Source organism: Mustela lutreola, chromosome 5 (genome assembly GCF_030435805.1).
Source record: "Mustela lutreola isolate mMusLut2 chromosome 5, mMusLut2.pri, whole genome shotgun sequence".
Lineage (NCBI taxonomy): Eukaryota > Metazoa > Chordata > Mammalia > Carnivora > Mustelidae > Mustela > Mustela lutreola.
In genome coordinates, this window is record NC_081294.1 from 42,649,718 (window position 1) to 42,664,630 (window position 14,913).

Below are 14,913 nucleotides of genomic sequence, written 5' to 3' on the forward strand. Positions count from 1 at the left end.
GTACTGGAAATACATGTTTCTAGACATGATGTATTTTCCGTGCTACTCTGATAGCTTTACATTTTCATTTTATATCTATTGCATAAACTTTATTTTTAGAAACATTGCTACTTTCTATTTCTTTTTTTAAATTTTTTATTTTTTCAGTGTAACAATATTCATTATTTTTGCACCACACCCAGTGCCCCATGCAATCCGTGCCTTCTCCAATACCCAGCACCTGGATCCCCCAACCTCCCACCCCCCACCCCTTCAAAACCCTTTCTAGCTCTAATAATTAACCTATACATTTTCATCTCTATGCATATAAATTTTATCAACAAATAATGTGTTTTATTGTTTTCCAATCATTATACCAACTTTTTTTCTTTCCTGCTTTCCCTGACTAGGTCTTTCAATGCAATGTTGAATAAAACTGGTGAGAATGAACATTATCTTTTTTCCAGACTATAAAGGGAAATTTTCCTATACACCCGTAGGTTTTAAATTTTGCTATATTTTATGGCAATATATAGTACATATTATATCATATCAGATCAGTGAGCTTCGCTGGAAGGTGAAAAGGCAAAATGGAAGGCCCATGAGAAGATAAGAACTCTTGAATCTTTATTTTCCTCACACAATTTCCATAACTGTTACTATATTACCATTTCCTTCTGAACAACATTTCTGTATGTTCCGGAGACCCTAATTTTCCCATGCCATCAAGACCTCTCAAAGCAGATAGATCACTCCATGGTACATGCCTGAATGTTTTATTTCCCAGGTCCAAATGGCCAATCATATCCAATATCAATCACTGTTATTTACAATGACACAGAGAATTTTCTCACACATATTCACACATCTTTATAAGCATGCCATGTCCTCTGCAGAGGTTCCCATACAGAGTCTTAAACTTCACACCGTCATCAGTGTAAACACTGGGGCCCTGCAGAGAAAGAGCTGCTAAACAGGACATATGAAGGAATCAAGTAGGAACTTTCTTGCAGAAATCATATTTAGCCACACAGGTCACTACATCCTTGCTACATAGGACTTCTCCTCATCAAGATGCTTTCCTAAAGATTCTTATGAGAGAAGAGCTGGGCCTACAACAAAGAATAGAGAAACATTTTAGGGATAGCAGGTGGGATTTTTATGTCCTGATTCATACCTGCCTATGTAGGCTACCCCAGGCATGTCTTCCACATTCCCTGTGGATTTTTCCCTGAGGGCCATTCAATTCTTAGGAAAAAGAATGGATGCTTCTGGGAAAGGGTAAAACAGGATCTGTGATGGTATCACACAGGGTCTTTATGTGCAAACACCATAACTTACATGTATTTGCAAAATAAAATAAAAAGTGAGGTCTCTACAACAGTATGAATTAGGCCACCAGACACAAGAGCAGTGTTAATGAAAAAAAGACAGAAAAAGAAATCAGGGGAATCAAAAACACAGTGTCTGGAATGCATCAAATTTAAAGGTATATACCTTGGTATTAGCAACTTCCTGCAAAAGAACAGAGAGGGAAGATGAAGGGACAAATATGAACTAAAACGTGTTCTCTGCCAGAATTTTACACATAGATGAGGGAACAGATACTGCAGATGAAAAAAGGTTTCCCTTAAGTTACACAATTGGTGAGTAGTGGAATAAGCATTAAAACTAATGACCATCTATGTCTTTCCAACACGCCAAGCTCCTAGACAGGAAGAGTAAAAGAGAGAAATAACAAGAAGTGTCAATTCCAAGATCCTGGGTCCATCCACAGACACAGATCAACTTAAATTCTTGAAATGAAACAAACAACCAAACAAAGAGATGACATTTATTGGACCTTATCAACCCATCTTTCCATCCATCTACAAGAATAATTTTACAGGTACCTTTAGGAATGACAATCAAATCCTTCCCCCAGGCTCAGTTTCAAGGTCATGGCATCTTTTGACTCAAGCTTTCTTTATGTCCTCTATGGGGAATTACTGCACAGCCATAATTATGCTAAGTTAACATTAACAATATTATCATATATCCAATTCTTACTATATAACATAAATACATAACTTCAAAATAAACTATATATGTAACTTGTGATATTAATCATTCAGTTCACAAGTTCAAAAGTCTTACATGTCATAGTGAAAATACCCATTATTTATATAACAGAGATGTCTGTATTATTGCTGATAAAAAAATTAAATACATTAGGAACTTCATCAGTAAAGATGCTCCCAAACTCATTGAAATCCATGGATTTCATGTCATTTTTAAGGCTTGAGAAAATACTGAAGAAGACATTTTCTATGCTTAATACATTCTTATGATTTTACCACTGTATGAATTCTCTGATGTACAGTGAGTTGTGACTTCTGGATGAATGCTTTACCACAGATAGTACACTGATAGGGTTTCTCCCCAGTATGAATTCTCCGATGTACAACAAGGTCTGACTTCTGGGAAAAGGCCTTTCCACACTCAGCACACATGTAAGGTTTCTCTCCTGTATGAATGCGCTGATGCCCTGGGAGGTGGGACTTCTGAGAGAAGGCTTTCCCACATTCACTGCATATATAAGGTTTTTCTCCTGTGTGAATTCTCTGATGTCCAATGAGATGTGACTGCTGACAGAAGGCTTTTCCGCATTCACTGCATTTATAGGGTTTCTCTCCAGTATGTGTTCTCTGATGTATGATGAGCTGTGACTTCCGGGAGAAGGTCTTTCCACATTCAGTACATTCATAAGGTTTCTCCCCAGTATGAATTATCTGATGTATAATGAGTTCTGACTTTCTGCTGAAGGCTTCCTCACATTGAGCACATTTGTAGGGTTTCTCCCCAGTGTGAATTCTTTTATGTATAATGAGGTGGGACTTCTCACAGAAAGCTTTCCCACATTCAGTACATTCATATGGTTTCTCTCCAGTATGAGCTCTATGATGTATAATCAGCTGTGACTTCTGGGAGAAGGCCTTCCCACATTGATTACATTCATAAGGTTTCTCTCCAGTGTGAATTCTCTGATGTATAATGAGGGGGGATTTCTGGGAGAAGGCTTTCCCACAGTCATTACATTCATATGGTTTTTCCCCAGAATGAACTCTCTGATGTATAATGAGGGATGATTTTTGAGAGAAAGCTTTTCCACATTCAGAACATTCATAAGGTTTCTCCCCAGTATGAGTTCTCTGATGTACAATGAGATGTGACTTCTCACTGAAGGCTTTCCCACATGTACCACAATCATACGGTTTCTCTCCAGTATGAATTCTTTGATGTATTATGAGTTGTGACTTTTTTAGAAAAGATTTTCCACATTCAATGCATACACTGGTCTTCTCTCCAGTTTCAACATTCATATATTGAATAAGAGATTGTTTATTGATGATAATCTTTCCACATTGACAATCTTCACAGTGTTTCACTCCATTATGAATTTTTTCATGCTTAGAATAGGAAGAAATAGGTGTACTCCCACACCCCAAATTCTCATCAGTGTTTTTTCTTGCATAACCCCTATTACAACTGAATAAGTTTACATTAGCTTCCAAGCTCTTTTCAAAGGAGTCACAGTCATACAGTCCTTGTCTTGAAGCATCTAGGTCTACGTAGTCATGAAATATTTTTCCTAATGTCTTATATGAATAGCCTGACTCTTCAGAAACTGTTTTGTTTTTGATGACCATGACTTGCCTGAGAAGTCTGTCTTGATTTTCTGCATCTCTCTCCAGCTGGTCATCACCCTGCCAGACCTTAAAAATGGAGTACAATGAATGCTCCCTTGTCACACTTGCCAATATCTCCTTTTGGAAGGAAACACCTCCAAATATATCCAACTGAGGATTTTCAAGTCTAGTCTCCTTCTCTGAAAGAATAAAAAAAAATCAAACAGATAAAAAGATTTAGTAGAGGACAAAAGATGTAAAAACAAATGGATGATATATGATGGTCCAGGAGACAGAAAACTGGGAGGGTAATAGGCCATTTGAAAATGTAAATTTATCACTAGTAATTAAAGATGGACTTTACTCTCAGTGGTGATGGCTGAGGTAGTTGAGGAATTCTTCTCCCAAAGAAACCAAAACAAATAAAATAAAAAAGCAACTAATTTAGGGCACTGAAAAACTATTAACAGGCAGTAATAAGCTGAAAAATGCTTACTCACCAGAAACTTCTACTTCATTATGTAAGAATGGGGAGCTAGCATTCTTTCTCAGGGTTTTCCCATCTCCCATCCCTAGTTTATGGGGCATTAAAAGATAACACAAATCCATAGGTACAGCTTAATGCTGTTAGTAAGAGTAGCAAGAAATTTAACAGGAATTTGGAAGCAAAAGAGTCATAAAAGGTTGAGATAATACCGTCCACATACCTCCACTTGACCACTAAAAGATCTATAAAAAGATATTCTAGAGAGCCCAACAGTGATTGGAAATTTGGAGAGTCTTGCAAACTTGCTATACTTGTAAAGTGTTCTGAAACATGCACTACTCAGGCAACAAACAGTGAAAGCCACGCTTGTGTATGATGCCTCATACAACCTCTGCCCAAATCACTAGCTTACCTCTACCTTATCCAAAGGTGGAGGGGAGTCTCTTAGAGAGCCAGATTTAAACAAACAAACAAGAACTAAAGAGAGCCATCAGCAATGACACTATATAGGACAAAAAGATTTCAGTTTAAGCCTAAGCAAGTTAAATGCCTCTAAGACAAAACAGAAACCCTTAGAAGGATCAAAAGAATCCACACTACAACAGATCATCTACGATGTAGCATTTTCAATAAAAAATTACTAGACATATAAAGAAACAGAAAACTGATCTAAACTAAGGAGTAAAATCAGTCAATATGACTTTATGTGGGTACAAATGCTGTATTTTGTAAACAAAGATCCCAAAGAAGCTATTATAAACATATTAAAGAACTTAAAGGAAAAGATTGCTAGGCAATGAATGAACAAATATGTAATTTTAAAAGAGGAAAAAAGCATATAAAGGAACTAGTTTGACCATAAAGAGGCAGGAAGAGGAAATTTTGACTATTAGAACTCTTTTGTATCATGATTGTGGTAGTAGTTAACTTACTCTATGCCCAACATTTATTTTGTGTAAGTTAAAACATAAAAGAACCAAATGAAAATTCTAAGGCTGAAATTAAAATTTCACCAGGTGGGCTTATTAGATTTGAGAAAGTAGAAAGCAAAAAAAGAGAATTACAGGCCAATATCTCTGGTGGACATAGATGAGAAAATCCTCAACAAAATATTAGCAAACTGAATCTAACAATACATTAAAAAATTTATTCACTATGATCAAGTAGGATTTATTCCATATGCAAAATGGTTTAATATTTGCCAAAAAGTTAATTGATATGTCACATCAGTAAGAAAAAGGATAAAGCCAAGTGATCATTTCAATAGATGTAGAAAAAGCATTTGACAAAGTATAACATATATTCATGATAAAAACCCTCAAAAAATTAGGTGTAGAGGGCACATACCTCAACATAATAAAGTCTATATATGAAAAACCCACAGCTAACATCATACTCAATGAGCAAAAGCTCTCAGGTCAGGAACAAGACAAGGATGCCCGCTTTTATTCCATAGTACTGGAAGTCCTAGCCACAGCAATCGGACAAGAAGAAATAAAAGGCATCCAAACTGGTAAGGAAGAAGTAAGACTTCCACTATTTGCAGATGACATGATACCACATTTAGAAAACCCTAAAGAGGGTGCCTGGGTGGCTCAGTGGGTTAAGCCGTTGCCTTCGGCTCAGGTCATGATCTCAGGGTCTTGGGATCGAGTCCCGCATCGGGCTCTCTGCTCAGCAGAGAGCCTGCTTCCTCCTCTCTCTCTCTCTGCCTGCCTCTCTGCCTACTTGTGATCTCTCTGTCAAATAAATAAATAAAATCTTAAAAAAAAAAAAAAGAAAACCCTAAAGATGCCACCAAAAAACTTCTGGAACTGATAAATGAACTCAGCAAGGTCACAGAATACAACATCAATGTACAGAAATTTATTACATTTCTATACATTAATAAAGAAGCAGCTAAAAGAAAAATTAACAATCTCATTTACAACTGTACCAAAAATAATAAAATACCTAAGAATAAACTTAACCAAAGAGATAAAAGATGTGTATTCTGAAAACTATAAAACACTGATGAAAGAAATTATAGATAACACAATCAAAAAAACATTCCATGTTCATTGATTGGAAGAACAAATATTGTTAAAATGTCTATATTACCCAAAGCCATCCACTCATGTAAGGCAATCCCTACCAAAATGCCAATAGCATTTTTCACAGAATTAGAACAAATAATCCTAAAATTTGTATGGAAACAAAAAGATCCAGAAGAGCCAAAGCAATCTTTAAAAAGAAAAACAAAACTAGAGGCACCACAATTCCAGACTTCAAGTTATACTACAAAATTGTAGTAATCAAAACAATATGGTCCTGGCACAAAAACAGACACATGGTTCAAAAGAACAGAATAGGGAGCTCAGATATAAACCCATAATTCTATGGTCAATTAATCTTCAACAAAAGAGGCAAGAATATGCAATGGGAAAGACATCATTCCAACAAATGGTGTTAGGAAAACTGGACACCTATATGCAAAAGAATGAAAAAGGACCACTTTCTTAACACCTATGCAAAAGTAAACTCAAAATGGATTAAGGACCTAAATGAGAACTGAAACCATAAAAATCATAAAAGAGAGTATAGGGAATAATTTCTCTGACATCAGCCCTAACAGCATCTTTTTAGATGTGTCTCTTGAGGCAAGGCAATCAAAAAGCAAAAATAAACTATTGGGACTGCATCAAAATAAAAAGCTTTTGCACAGCAAAGAAAACCAGAAAAACTAAAAGACCACCTAGGAATGGGAGAAGATATTTGCAAATGACATATCTGGTAGATGGTTAGTATCCAAAATATATAAGGAACTTATACAACTCAAAAACCCAAAACCAAATAATATAATTAAAAATGGGCAGAAGACATGAACAGACATATCTCCAAAGAAGACATCCAGCTGGCCAATAGACACAGAAAACATGCTCAATATCACTCATCATCAGGGAAATGCAAATCAAAACCAAAATGAGATAGCACCTCACACATATCACAATGGCTAAAATCAAAAGCTCAAGAAACAACAAGTGTTGGTGAGGATGTGGAGAAAAGAGAGCACTTGCACACTGTTGTTGGGAATGCAAACTGGTGCAGCCACTGTGGAAGTCAGTATGGAGGTTCCTCAAAAAATTAAAAACAGAACCACCCTATGATCCAGTAATCATATTACTGGGTATTTACCCCCAAAATACAAAAACGCTAACTCAAAGGGATATACACACCCTTATGTTTATTGCAGCATTATTTATAATAGCCAAATTATGGAAGTGTCCATCAACAGATGAATGGATAAAGATGTGGTATACATATACACATATATTATGCAGCCATCAGAATATTGAATTCTTAGGAATTTTACCATTCAACCATAAGAAAGAACGAAATCTTGCCATTTGCAACAACATGGATGGATCTAGAGAGTAGAATACGAAATGAAATAAGCCAGTCAGAAAAATACCATTTGATTTCACTCCTATGTATAATTTAAGAAACAAAACAAATGAACAAAGGAGGAAACTAACAAAAAAGAGACAAACCAAAAAACAGACTCAACTACAGAGAACAAACAGAGGGGAGGTGGGTGAGGGGTTAGGTAAGGGGATGGGCGACATAGGTGAAGGCGATTAAGAGCTCCCTTATCTCGATGAGCACTGAGAAATATATGGAATTGCTGAACTGCTATACTGTACACCTGAAACTAATACAACACTGTATTTACATATAGTGGTATTAAAGAAAATAAATTAAAACTCATGTCATAATCTGGGGCACCTGAGTGGCTCAGTGGATTAAGCCGCTGCCTTCGGCTAGGGTCATGATCTCAGTGTCCTGGGATCAAGCCCCGAGTCGGGCTCTCTGCTCAGTGGGGAGCCTGCTTCCCCTTCTCTCTCTGCCTAACTCTCTGCCTACTTGTGATCTCTCTCTGTCAAATAAATAAAATAAAATATTAAAAGAAAAAAAACTCATGTCATAATCAAAATCAAAATCAATCAATAGTGCTGGAACACATGGACTGCCAAGGCAAAAGAAGGGAGTTAGACACTTACTTCATACCATGTGCAAAAATTAACTCAAAGACCTAAATGTAAGAGCACTGACAGTATAAAACTTCTCGAAAAAAACTTGGGGTAAATCTTCATGACCTTGGATTTGGCAACAGATTCTTGGATACAATACCAAAGCACAGGCAACAAAAGAAAAATAGAAAAACTGGACTTTCTGGAGTTCCATGTAAGTTCTGCGTAAGAATTTTACCTCTATAAAGAACTCTTACAATTCTATAATAAAAAGGCAAATAATTCAAAATAGACAAAGTCTCTCAACAGACTATTTTCTTTTTTTTTTTTTTTTTTTTTTTTTTTTTAAAGATTTTATTTATTTATTTGACAGGCAGAGATCACAAGTAGGCAGAGAAGCAGGTAGAGAGAGAGAGGAGGAAGCAGGCTCCCTGCTGAGCAGAGATCCTGATGTGGGGCTCGATCCCAGGACCCTGAGATCATGACCTGAGCTGAAGACAGAGGCTTAACCCACTGAGCCACCCAGGTGCCCCAACAGACTATTTTCTGAACAAGGTACATAATGGCCAACAAGCAGATAAAAATACACTCAACATAATTAGTCATTACAGATGATTTTAGTTAAACCCAGAGTTCCCATACGACCCAGCAGTTCCACTTCTACCAAAGAAGAAGTAAAACATACACCTACATGAGAACTTGCACATGAATGTTTATAGCAGCATTATTCATGTTGCCAAAAGGTGGACACAAGCCAAATATCCATTAACTGATGAACGGATAACTAAATGTCGTGTATCCACACAATGGAGTATTATTCAGCCAAAAAAGAAACGAACTACAGATACACACTATATAACGTGATAACCCTCAGAAACAGCATGGTAACTGAAAGAAGCCAGTCACAAAAAAACACATATTGCACAATTTCGTTTAAATAAAATATCAAGAGTAGGTAAATCAATAGTGAAAGCAGATTAGTGGCTGCTTAGGGCTGAAGATGTGAAGCAGGGGTGTGATAGCAAAAGGGTACAGGATTTCTTTCGTATGTGATAAAGTGTTTTAAAATTGATGCAGCAATCGTTTCACATATCTGTGAATATGATAAAACCACTATATTGTTAACTTTGAATGGGTGAATTGTAAGGCATGTGAGTTAGATCTCAAAGTTGTATAAATAAAATAGAAAATACAGAGTACAGCTACAGTATGGACTTTAACTGTCCATATTCGCACTGTATATCCATGCTTATATCCCTTTATTCCCTGAATAAATAGTTTTTATTGAAGGCAAGTCTAGAAAATTTCTGCAGAAAAGCCACAATGATTCTTAACTCCAAGAACTTGTACACACCCATTGCCTGAGCTTGCCTTCCCCCTCCTCTTGCCCAACCCACACTTCAAATATACTTCAGAATAGCTGGTTCTTGTTTGGAAAACATGCCTTCTTAAGTTATGCCACATTTCTTTAGACTATAATTTTCAGGGAACTCCTAAAACATTAATTACATTGGTGGTACGATTTTATGCAGCCATGAACTCTGATGTTTTGTCTTTCCATGTACAACCTGTGGTCCTGAAAAGCATCTGACTTCTATTGCCTTTGAATTTCTTCCAGAAAGCCACTAAAGATATAATTGTTGAGTGAATCAGAAAGAAATTTTTCTTCTCTTTATGGCTCACTATTACTTAATTAACAAGTTGTTGAATACTTACTACATACTCAGCACAGGAGCAAGAAGGAACAGGAGCGGCCAATCTGGTTGGAAGCATAAATCTCAGCCACCCGCCAATTAAAATCAAAAACAAAGAAACTGAGATTTCACTTCCCTTGACTCCCACCTGCCAGCTTTTTACCTGGATAGATCCAACTTGGTATATCTCTTTTTACAATCCATGGCTCTTGTCCTTGTTCCAACTTGGAGATGACATCTGGTTTGGACACTGGATGCCCTATTATGGAGAAATCAGAGAGGAACTCGGTTGGCTACACTGAAGAAAAAAAAGAAAGGGTTCTAGGCACCTGGGTGGCTCAGTCAGTCAAAGTGTCCGACTCTTTTTTTTTTTTTTAAAGATTTTTTTTTATTTATTTATTTGACAGAGAGAGATCACAAGTAGGCATAGAGGCAGGCAGAGGGGGGGGGGAAGCAGGCTCCCTGCTGAGCAGAGAGCCCGATGCGGGACTCGATCCCAGGACCCTGAGATCATGACCTGAGCCGAAGGCAGCGGCTTAACCCACTGAGCCACCCAGGTGCCCAAAGTGTCCGACTCTTGATCTCAACTCAGCTCAGCTCTTGATCTCAGGGTCCTGAGTCAAGCCCTACATTAACAACAACAACAACAAAAGTGCTATTTTAGGAGCCCCTCAGTGAAGCTGTCCAGCTGGCTCTCAGCAGAGCACTGACCTTCTGCTGGAGAGAAAAAAGAGAGTACAAAGTCAGTCATTACCTATGCCAGGAACCCACCCAACTTGATCAAAGGAGAAGAGAGAGGCACTGGATTGGAAATTGTTATGATATGGGGGAAGTCATCCTTACCCAATGAGACCAGGTGGCTGAAGTTCTCCAGCATCACATCTCTGTACAGGGTCCTCTGAGTGCAGTCCAGTTGCTGCCACTCCTCCTTGGTGAAAGCTATAGCCACATCCTCAAATGACAACGGACCCTATAACAGCACGTTCCTGTTCAATCTGAAGTGATCGTTCTTATTTTTACCATAGCATGCCAAATCATATGCCCAGTTCTACACCATGCCTATTCAGAAAAATGATGTAAAATTCTGTCTGTAGCAAGAGGAATCAAACACATTTGAAGAATAGAAGAGCAAAGAGGCTTAATCACAAATGGGAATTCAATAAAGGCAGCATTTCAAATAAATGTATTCAATAAGTGGTTCCGGGAACACTGGACAGTCAATCAGTTCAATAATAAAAAGCATCACAAATTATTAATACTGGTTATCTCAGGAAAGGGAATACTGAGGGTCCCTTTGACTTTATTATTTTTATTTTTTTAAAGATTTTATTTATTTATTTGACAGAGAGAGATCACAAGTAGACAGAGAGGCAGGCAGAGAGCAAGAGGGAAGCAGGCTTCCTGCTGAGCAGAGAACCCAATGCGGGACTCGATCCCAGGACCCTGGGATCATGACCTGAGCCGAAGGCAGCAGCTTAACCCACTGAGCCACCCAGGCACCCTTATAATTTTTATTTTTTGTATTTTTCAATGTTTTTTTAATGTTTTTACCAAGTAGGGATAATTCAAGCCAAGACAAAATATAGCAAAATGATTTTATAAATTGAAAAAAATGGACCAAAACTGGCATTCCGTTGGGGAGTAGCTTCACCAACTGTGGGGCCATAGCAAAGGCTACGCAGAATCAGAGACCCCGGCATTCCCAAGTGTTTGCCACTGAATTTTAAGTAAAGAACTGCCTACTTGAAAGAAATCATGATTTTGAGACATACAGATCCTCATCATTCCACCTTTTCTAGGTTTTATCTCTGGATAAACTATACGTTAGTTCCCCCAAAGAATAATGCTTATAGAGTTCAGCTCTAACATTACACTGACTGCCTTCTAAAAAAAAAAAAAATATTTAAAGGCACAACCACAAAAAATCTGACATACTTATCCAGAAGTATAGGTCAGGACATCATCTATAGAAGATCCCCCCAAATAAATTTCTTTTTGTCTTAATGGTAAGAAATACTTTCATTGAAAATTCAGTTGATTTTATTTGTGGAGAATGCGAGATCATGTGTATGATATCCTCTACCTCTCCACTGTGGCTGCTAGAAAAGACTGAATAAATTTGACTTTATTTTTTTTCAAATTTGCACTTTAATTTTTACACACTTATATAAAATACATAATATAGATATGGATTATATTTATATAAAATGTACATATAACATATACATGAACTATAATAGTTGCTTTATGTGGCTTAAAACCACATAAATGTACATAGTACACAGCAACTTGTTCCAAGTCTTTGCTCTCTCTACCTTTTCCCTAATTCTGATTTCTAGCTTTCTGCACTTTTCCATTTGACTATATGGAAATTGAGTACAAAATAAGCAAGCAACTTACATGAGACTTGGTCATTTTCTGCTTCTCTTCCAAAAAAGCAGAGATCTGAGGAATCAGGATTGAAAGACTCAGTCTCCAGGAGCCATTTACCAGTCTGAAACAACCACCACCAGAAGTCAGATGGAAATCAGGTCACCTTGTAGAAGGTCATTTGATCCTTATAGAAGGGTCTATAAGCACTACGTGAAAAAATCTTCTTGTGATTATTGATTACATAGATCTTGTACAAGGTGTATTTTTAAATTTTGTTTTATTTTTTAAAAGATTTTATTTATTTATTTAACAGAGATCACAAGTAGGCAGAGCAGCAGGCAGAGAGAGGGGGAAGCAGGCTCCCCACTGAGCAGAGAGCCCAATGCAGGGCTCAATTCCAGGACACTGAGACAATGACCTAAGCCAAAGGCAGAGGCTTAACCCACTGTGCCACCCAGGCGTCCCTACAGGGTGTATTTTTAATTGGATGAATGCAGATATTTCTGTTAATACACAAACACCTTATTGTTCCCCTTTGAACCAGCAGTTCTATTTGTAATTCTATCTGTAAGGCTCTACCATAAGACAATAATCATGTATACATATGTATGTAAGATTTAATTACAGATGAGGCAGTTCCTTGACAATAAGAATAGGAATGGCCAAGTAGAAAACTGAGAACCATATTCCCTAGACACAAGCAGCTGACAAAATCCTAAGAGCTCTTTTACATTTTTCCGCTAATCTAGCAAATTCTCTTGCTAAATCAATATTCATAGATTAAAACTGTTGACTTTGTTGATTTTAACATGTTTTTGTTTAAGTTTGTATTGCTGATATTCAACAGTGCAGTCGTCTATGTAAGAAAATAGTGTCACAGAACCATAGATGAACAGGAATATACGACAATGCAGAAAGATACTTACCTGGTAAATTCTTCTCAGTCCCAGAATGGGTCATGCAGAGAAGGCTGAACTCATTCACAGGAAGTGAGTACTCCCATGAAAGGCAGACTGTTTCCTAAGGGGTTATCCCAGGCTGTGTCAAAATAAACCTAGAAGGAAACAATCCAATAGTCATGCTCCTCTTTAGACACCGAGCTCTGAAACAAGTAAAAAGCAGGGGTTTAATAAATGTTTGTGGAACAGAATGTAGAACACTTTCAATAAACAGGAAGACACGGGGCTGAAAAGAAGAAAAGAAGAAAAGAAGAAAAAAACCAGCCCTCACATTTCAGAGCTGGCCTGACCCTCAAATTCTCCTCTTTAAGTTAATTACACAGAACATCAACACCAGACAAGGTCACTCTGTGACCATGATAGAATAAGCCAAAAACAAGACCTCCCTGAAATCATGTCTGAACACAGACAGACGAAGCATCAACATTGTCCAATACACAAAACACCCCCTCTCCGAGTTAATAGGAACAAGGACTTCCTCACCTATTACAGCTTTACCGTCAGGATAGTCTCCTCACCCTAGATATTTGAAATCCCCCATCACTGAACCACCCCACTTCTCTCAATATCCAATTCAGAGCAAGGTCTACCCCCTTAGGCCCTCCTCAAAATTACCCAATACAAGGATAAGTCCTATAAGAAGTTCTAACGCTCTCATACCAGAAGGCCCCCCCACCCCCCTTTTCTCCAGGGTGTGCGTGTTCCCGGCTAGGTGCCAGAGCCATAAACCCAACTTCTTCAACTACAGGATGTTCCTGGTGGCCTTTGACTAGAGGGAATTGACAATAATAAGGTTAATCCTTTAGATTTGTTTGGTCTTATGTCTAAAGGATGTTTTCTTCTCTGAGGACGTGAGTGATGGAGGGAGATGGAGGTTTGAGAAAACATCTGAGGAGGTGTTTCAACGTGGGGGCGGCCTCTGACCTGCAGAAATTGTAAAGTGAGGTGTTTCCCACTAAACTAGAGCTGACCCTTACCAGTCTCTGGCTGCATTACCGACCGACTCCCTACAAATCACTGAATCACCAGGTGCAGAAATCACAAATCCCAAAGAGCACCTCCAAGAATCCCGATCACAAGACTGGCCATACAGGTCCACAAATCACTGGCACACGGATACTCCAACACCTGCATCCCCGACCCACAGATCATACTGCTCTCCCTATTACTGACCCCTTGTACGTACCCAACATCCATCCCACAGACTTTCCATCAGTCTGCATAGACCTCCAATTACAGACCCTCACAGACCCCCGCCCAACCCCCGACTTCCTAATGACTTAATCCATAAACCCCCCTTCTGACCCCCCAGCTCGATTATCAGGTCCCGAAACGTCCGTCCTAGCAAAACCCCCGACAGCTGTCACAGATTAACATGCATCGAAGAACTCCCGCTTCCTGTCTGGGAGAGTGCGGCGCGGGACTCGCGAGCATGCGCCGAGTCCTGCAGAGCGATTTTGCCCACTCGGCGTCCTCGGTGGCTTTGTTCAAGGAAGCAAGATGGCGACTCCCACACGCCGTGTCTCCTAGTGGGAGTCGCCATATTGAGAGTCCTGTCAGGTCCGTACACGCTGAGGAATTCGGTTTATCCTTAACCTGAGTTTGGACTGTGCCACCGTGGCAGCGAGGGGAAGGAGGCAAGATGACAGAAAGTATTACACAAACCAATGAGAGCTTTAACAGGAGGATTGGAGAAGAAGTTGCAGTAGTACAGTCTTTTACTGGGAAAGAGGAATTTTGAAT

The 14,913-nt window shown here is 38.4% G+C and overlaps 1 protein-coding gene across 2 annotated transcripts; it reads right to left on the reverse strand.

Moving 5' to 3' along the window:
- Positions 1-732: 732 nt before the first annotated feature.
- On the reverse strand, positions 733-14,598 carry LOC131831785 (zinc finger protein 300-like). Of its 2 annotated transcripts, none has more exons than XM_059174067.1 (6): positions 14,476-14,598; positions 13,138-13,313; positions 12,239-12,332; positions 10,682-10,808; positions 10,002-10,097; positions 733-3,847 (listed from the first exon to the last, which is right to left on the reverse strand). In XM_059174067.1, exons 3-6 carry the CDS (start codon positions 12,251-12,253, stop codon positions 2,304-2,306), a joined length of 1,782 nt encoding a protein of 593 aa, XP_059030050.1. In that variant the 5' UTR covers positions 12,254-12,332; positions 13,138-13,313; positions 14,476-14,598; the 3' UTR covers positions 733-2,303. The 2 variants fall into 2 exon arrangements, with proteins under 2 accessions (XP_059030050.1, XP_059030049.1); XM_059174066.1 differs by having other exon boundaries at positions 14,357-14,598.
- Between the last annotated feature and the right edge of the window lie 315 nt (positions 14,599-14,913).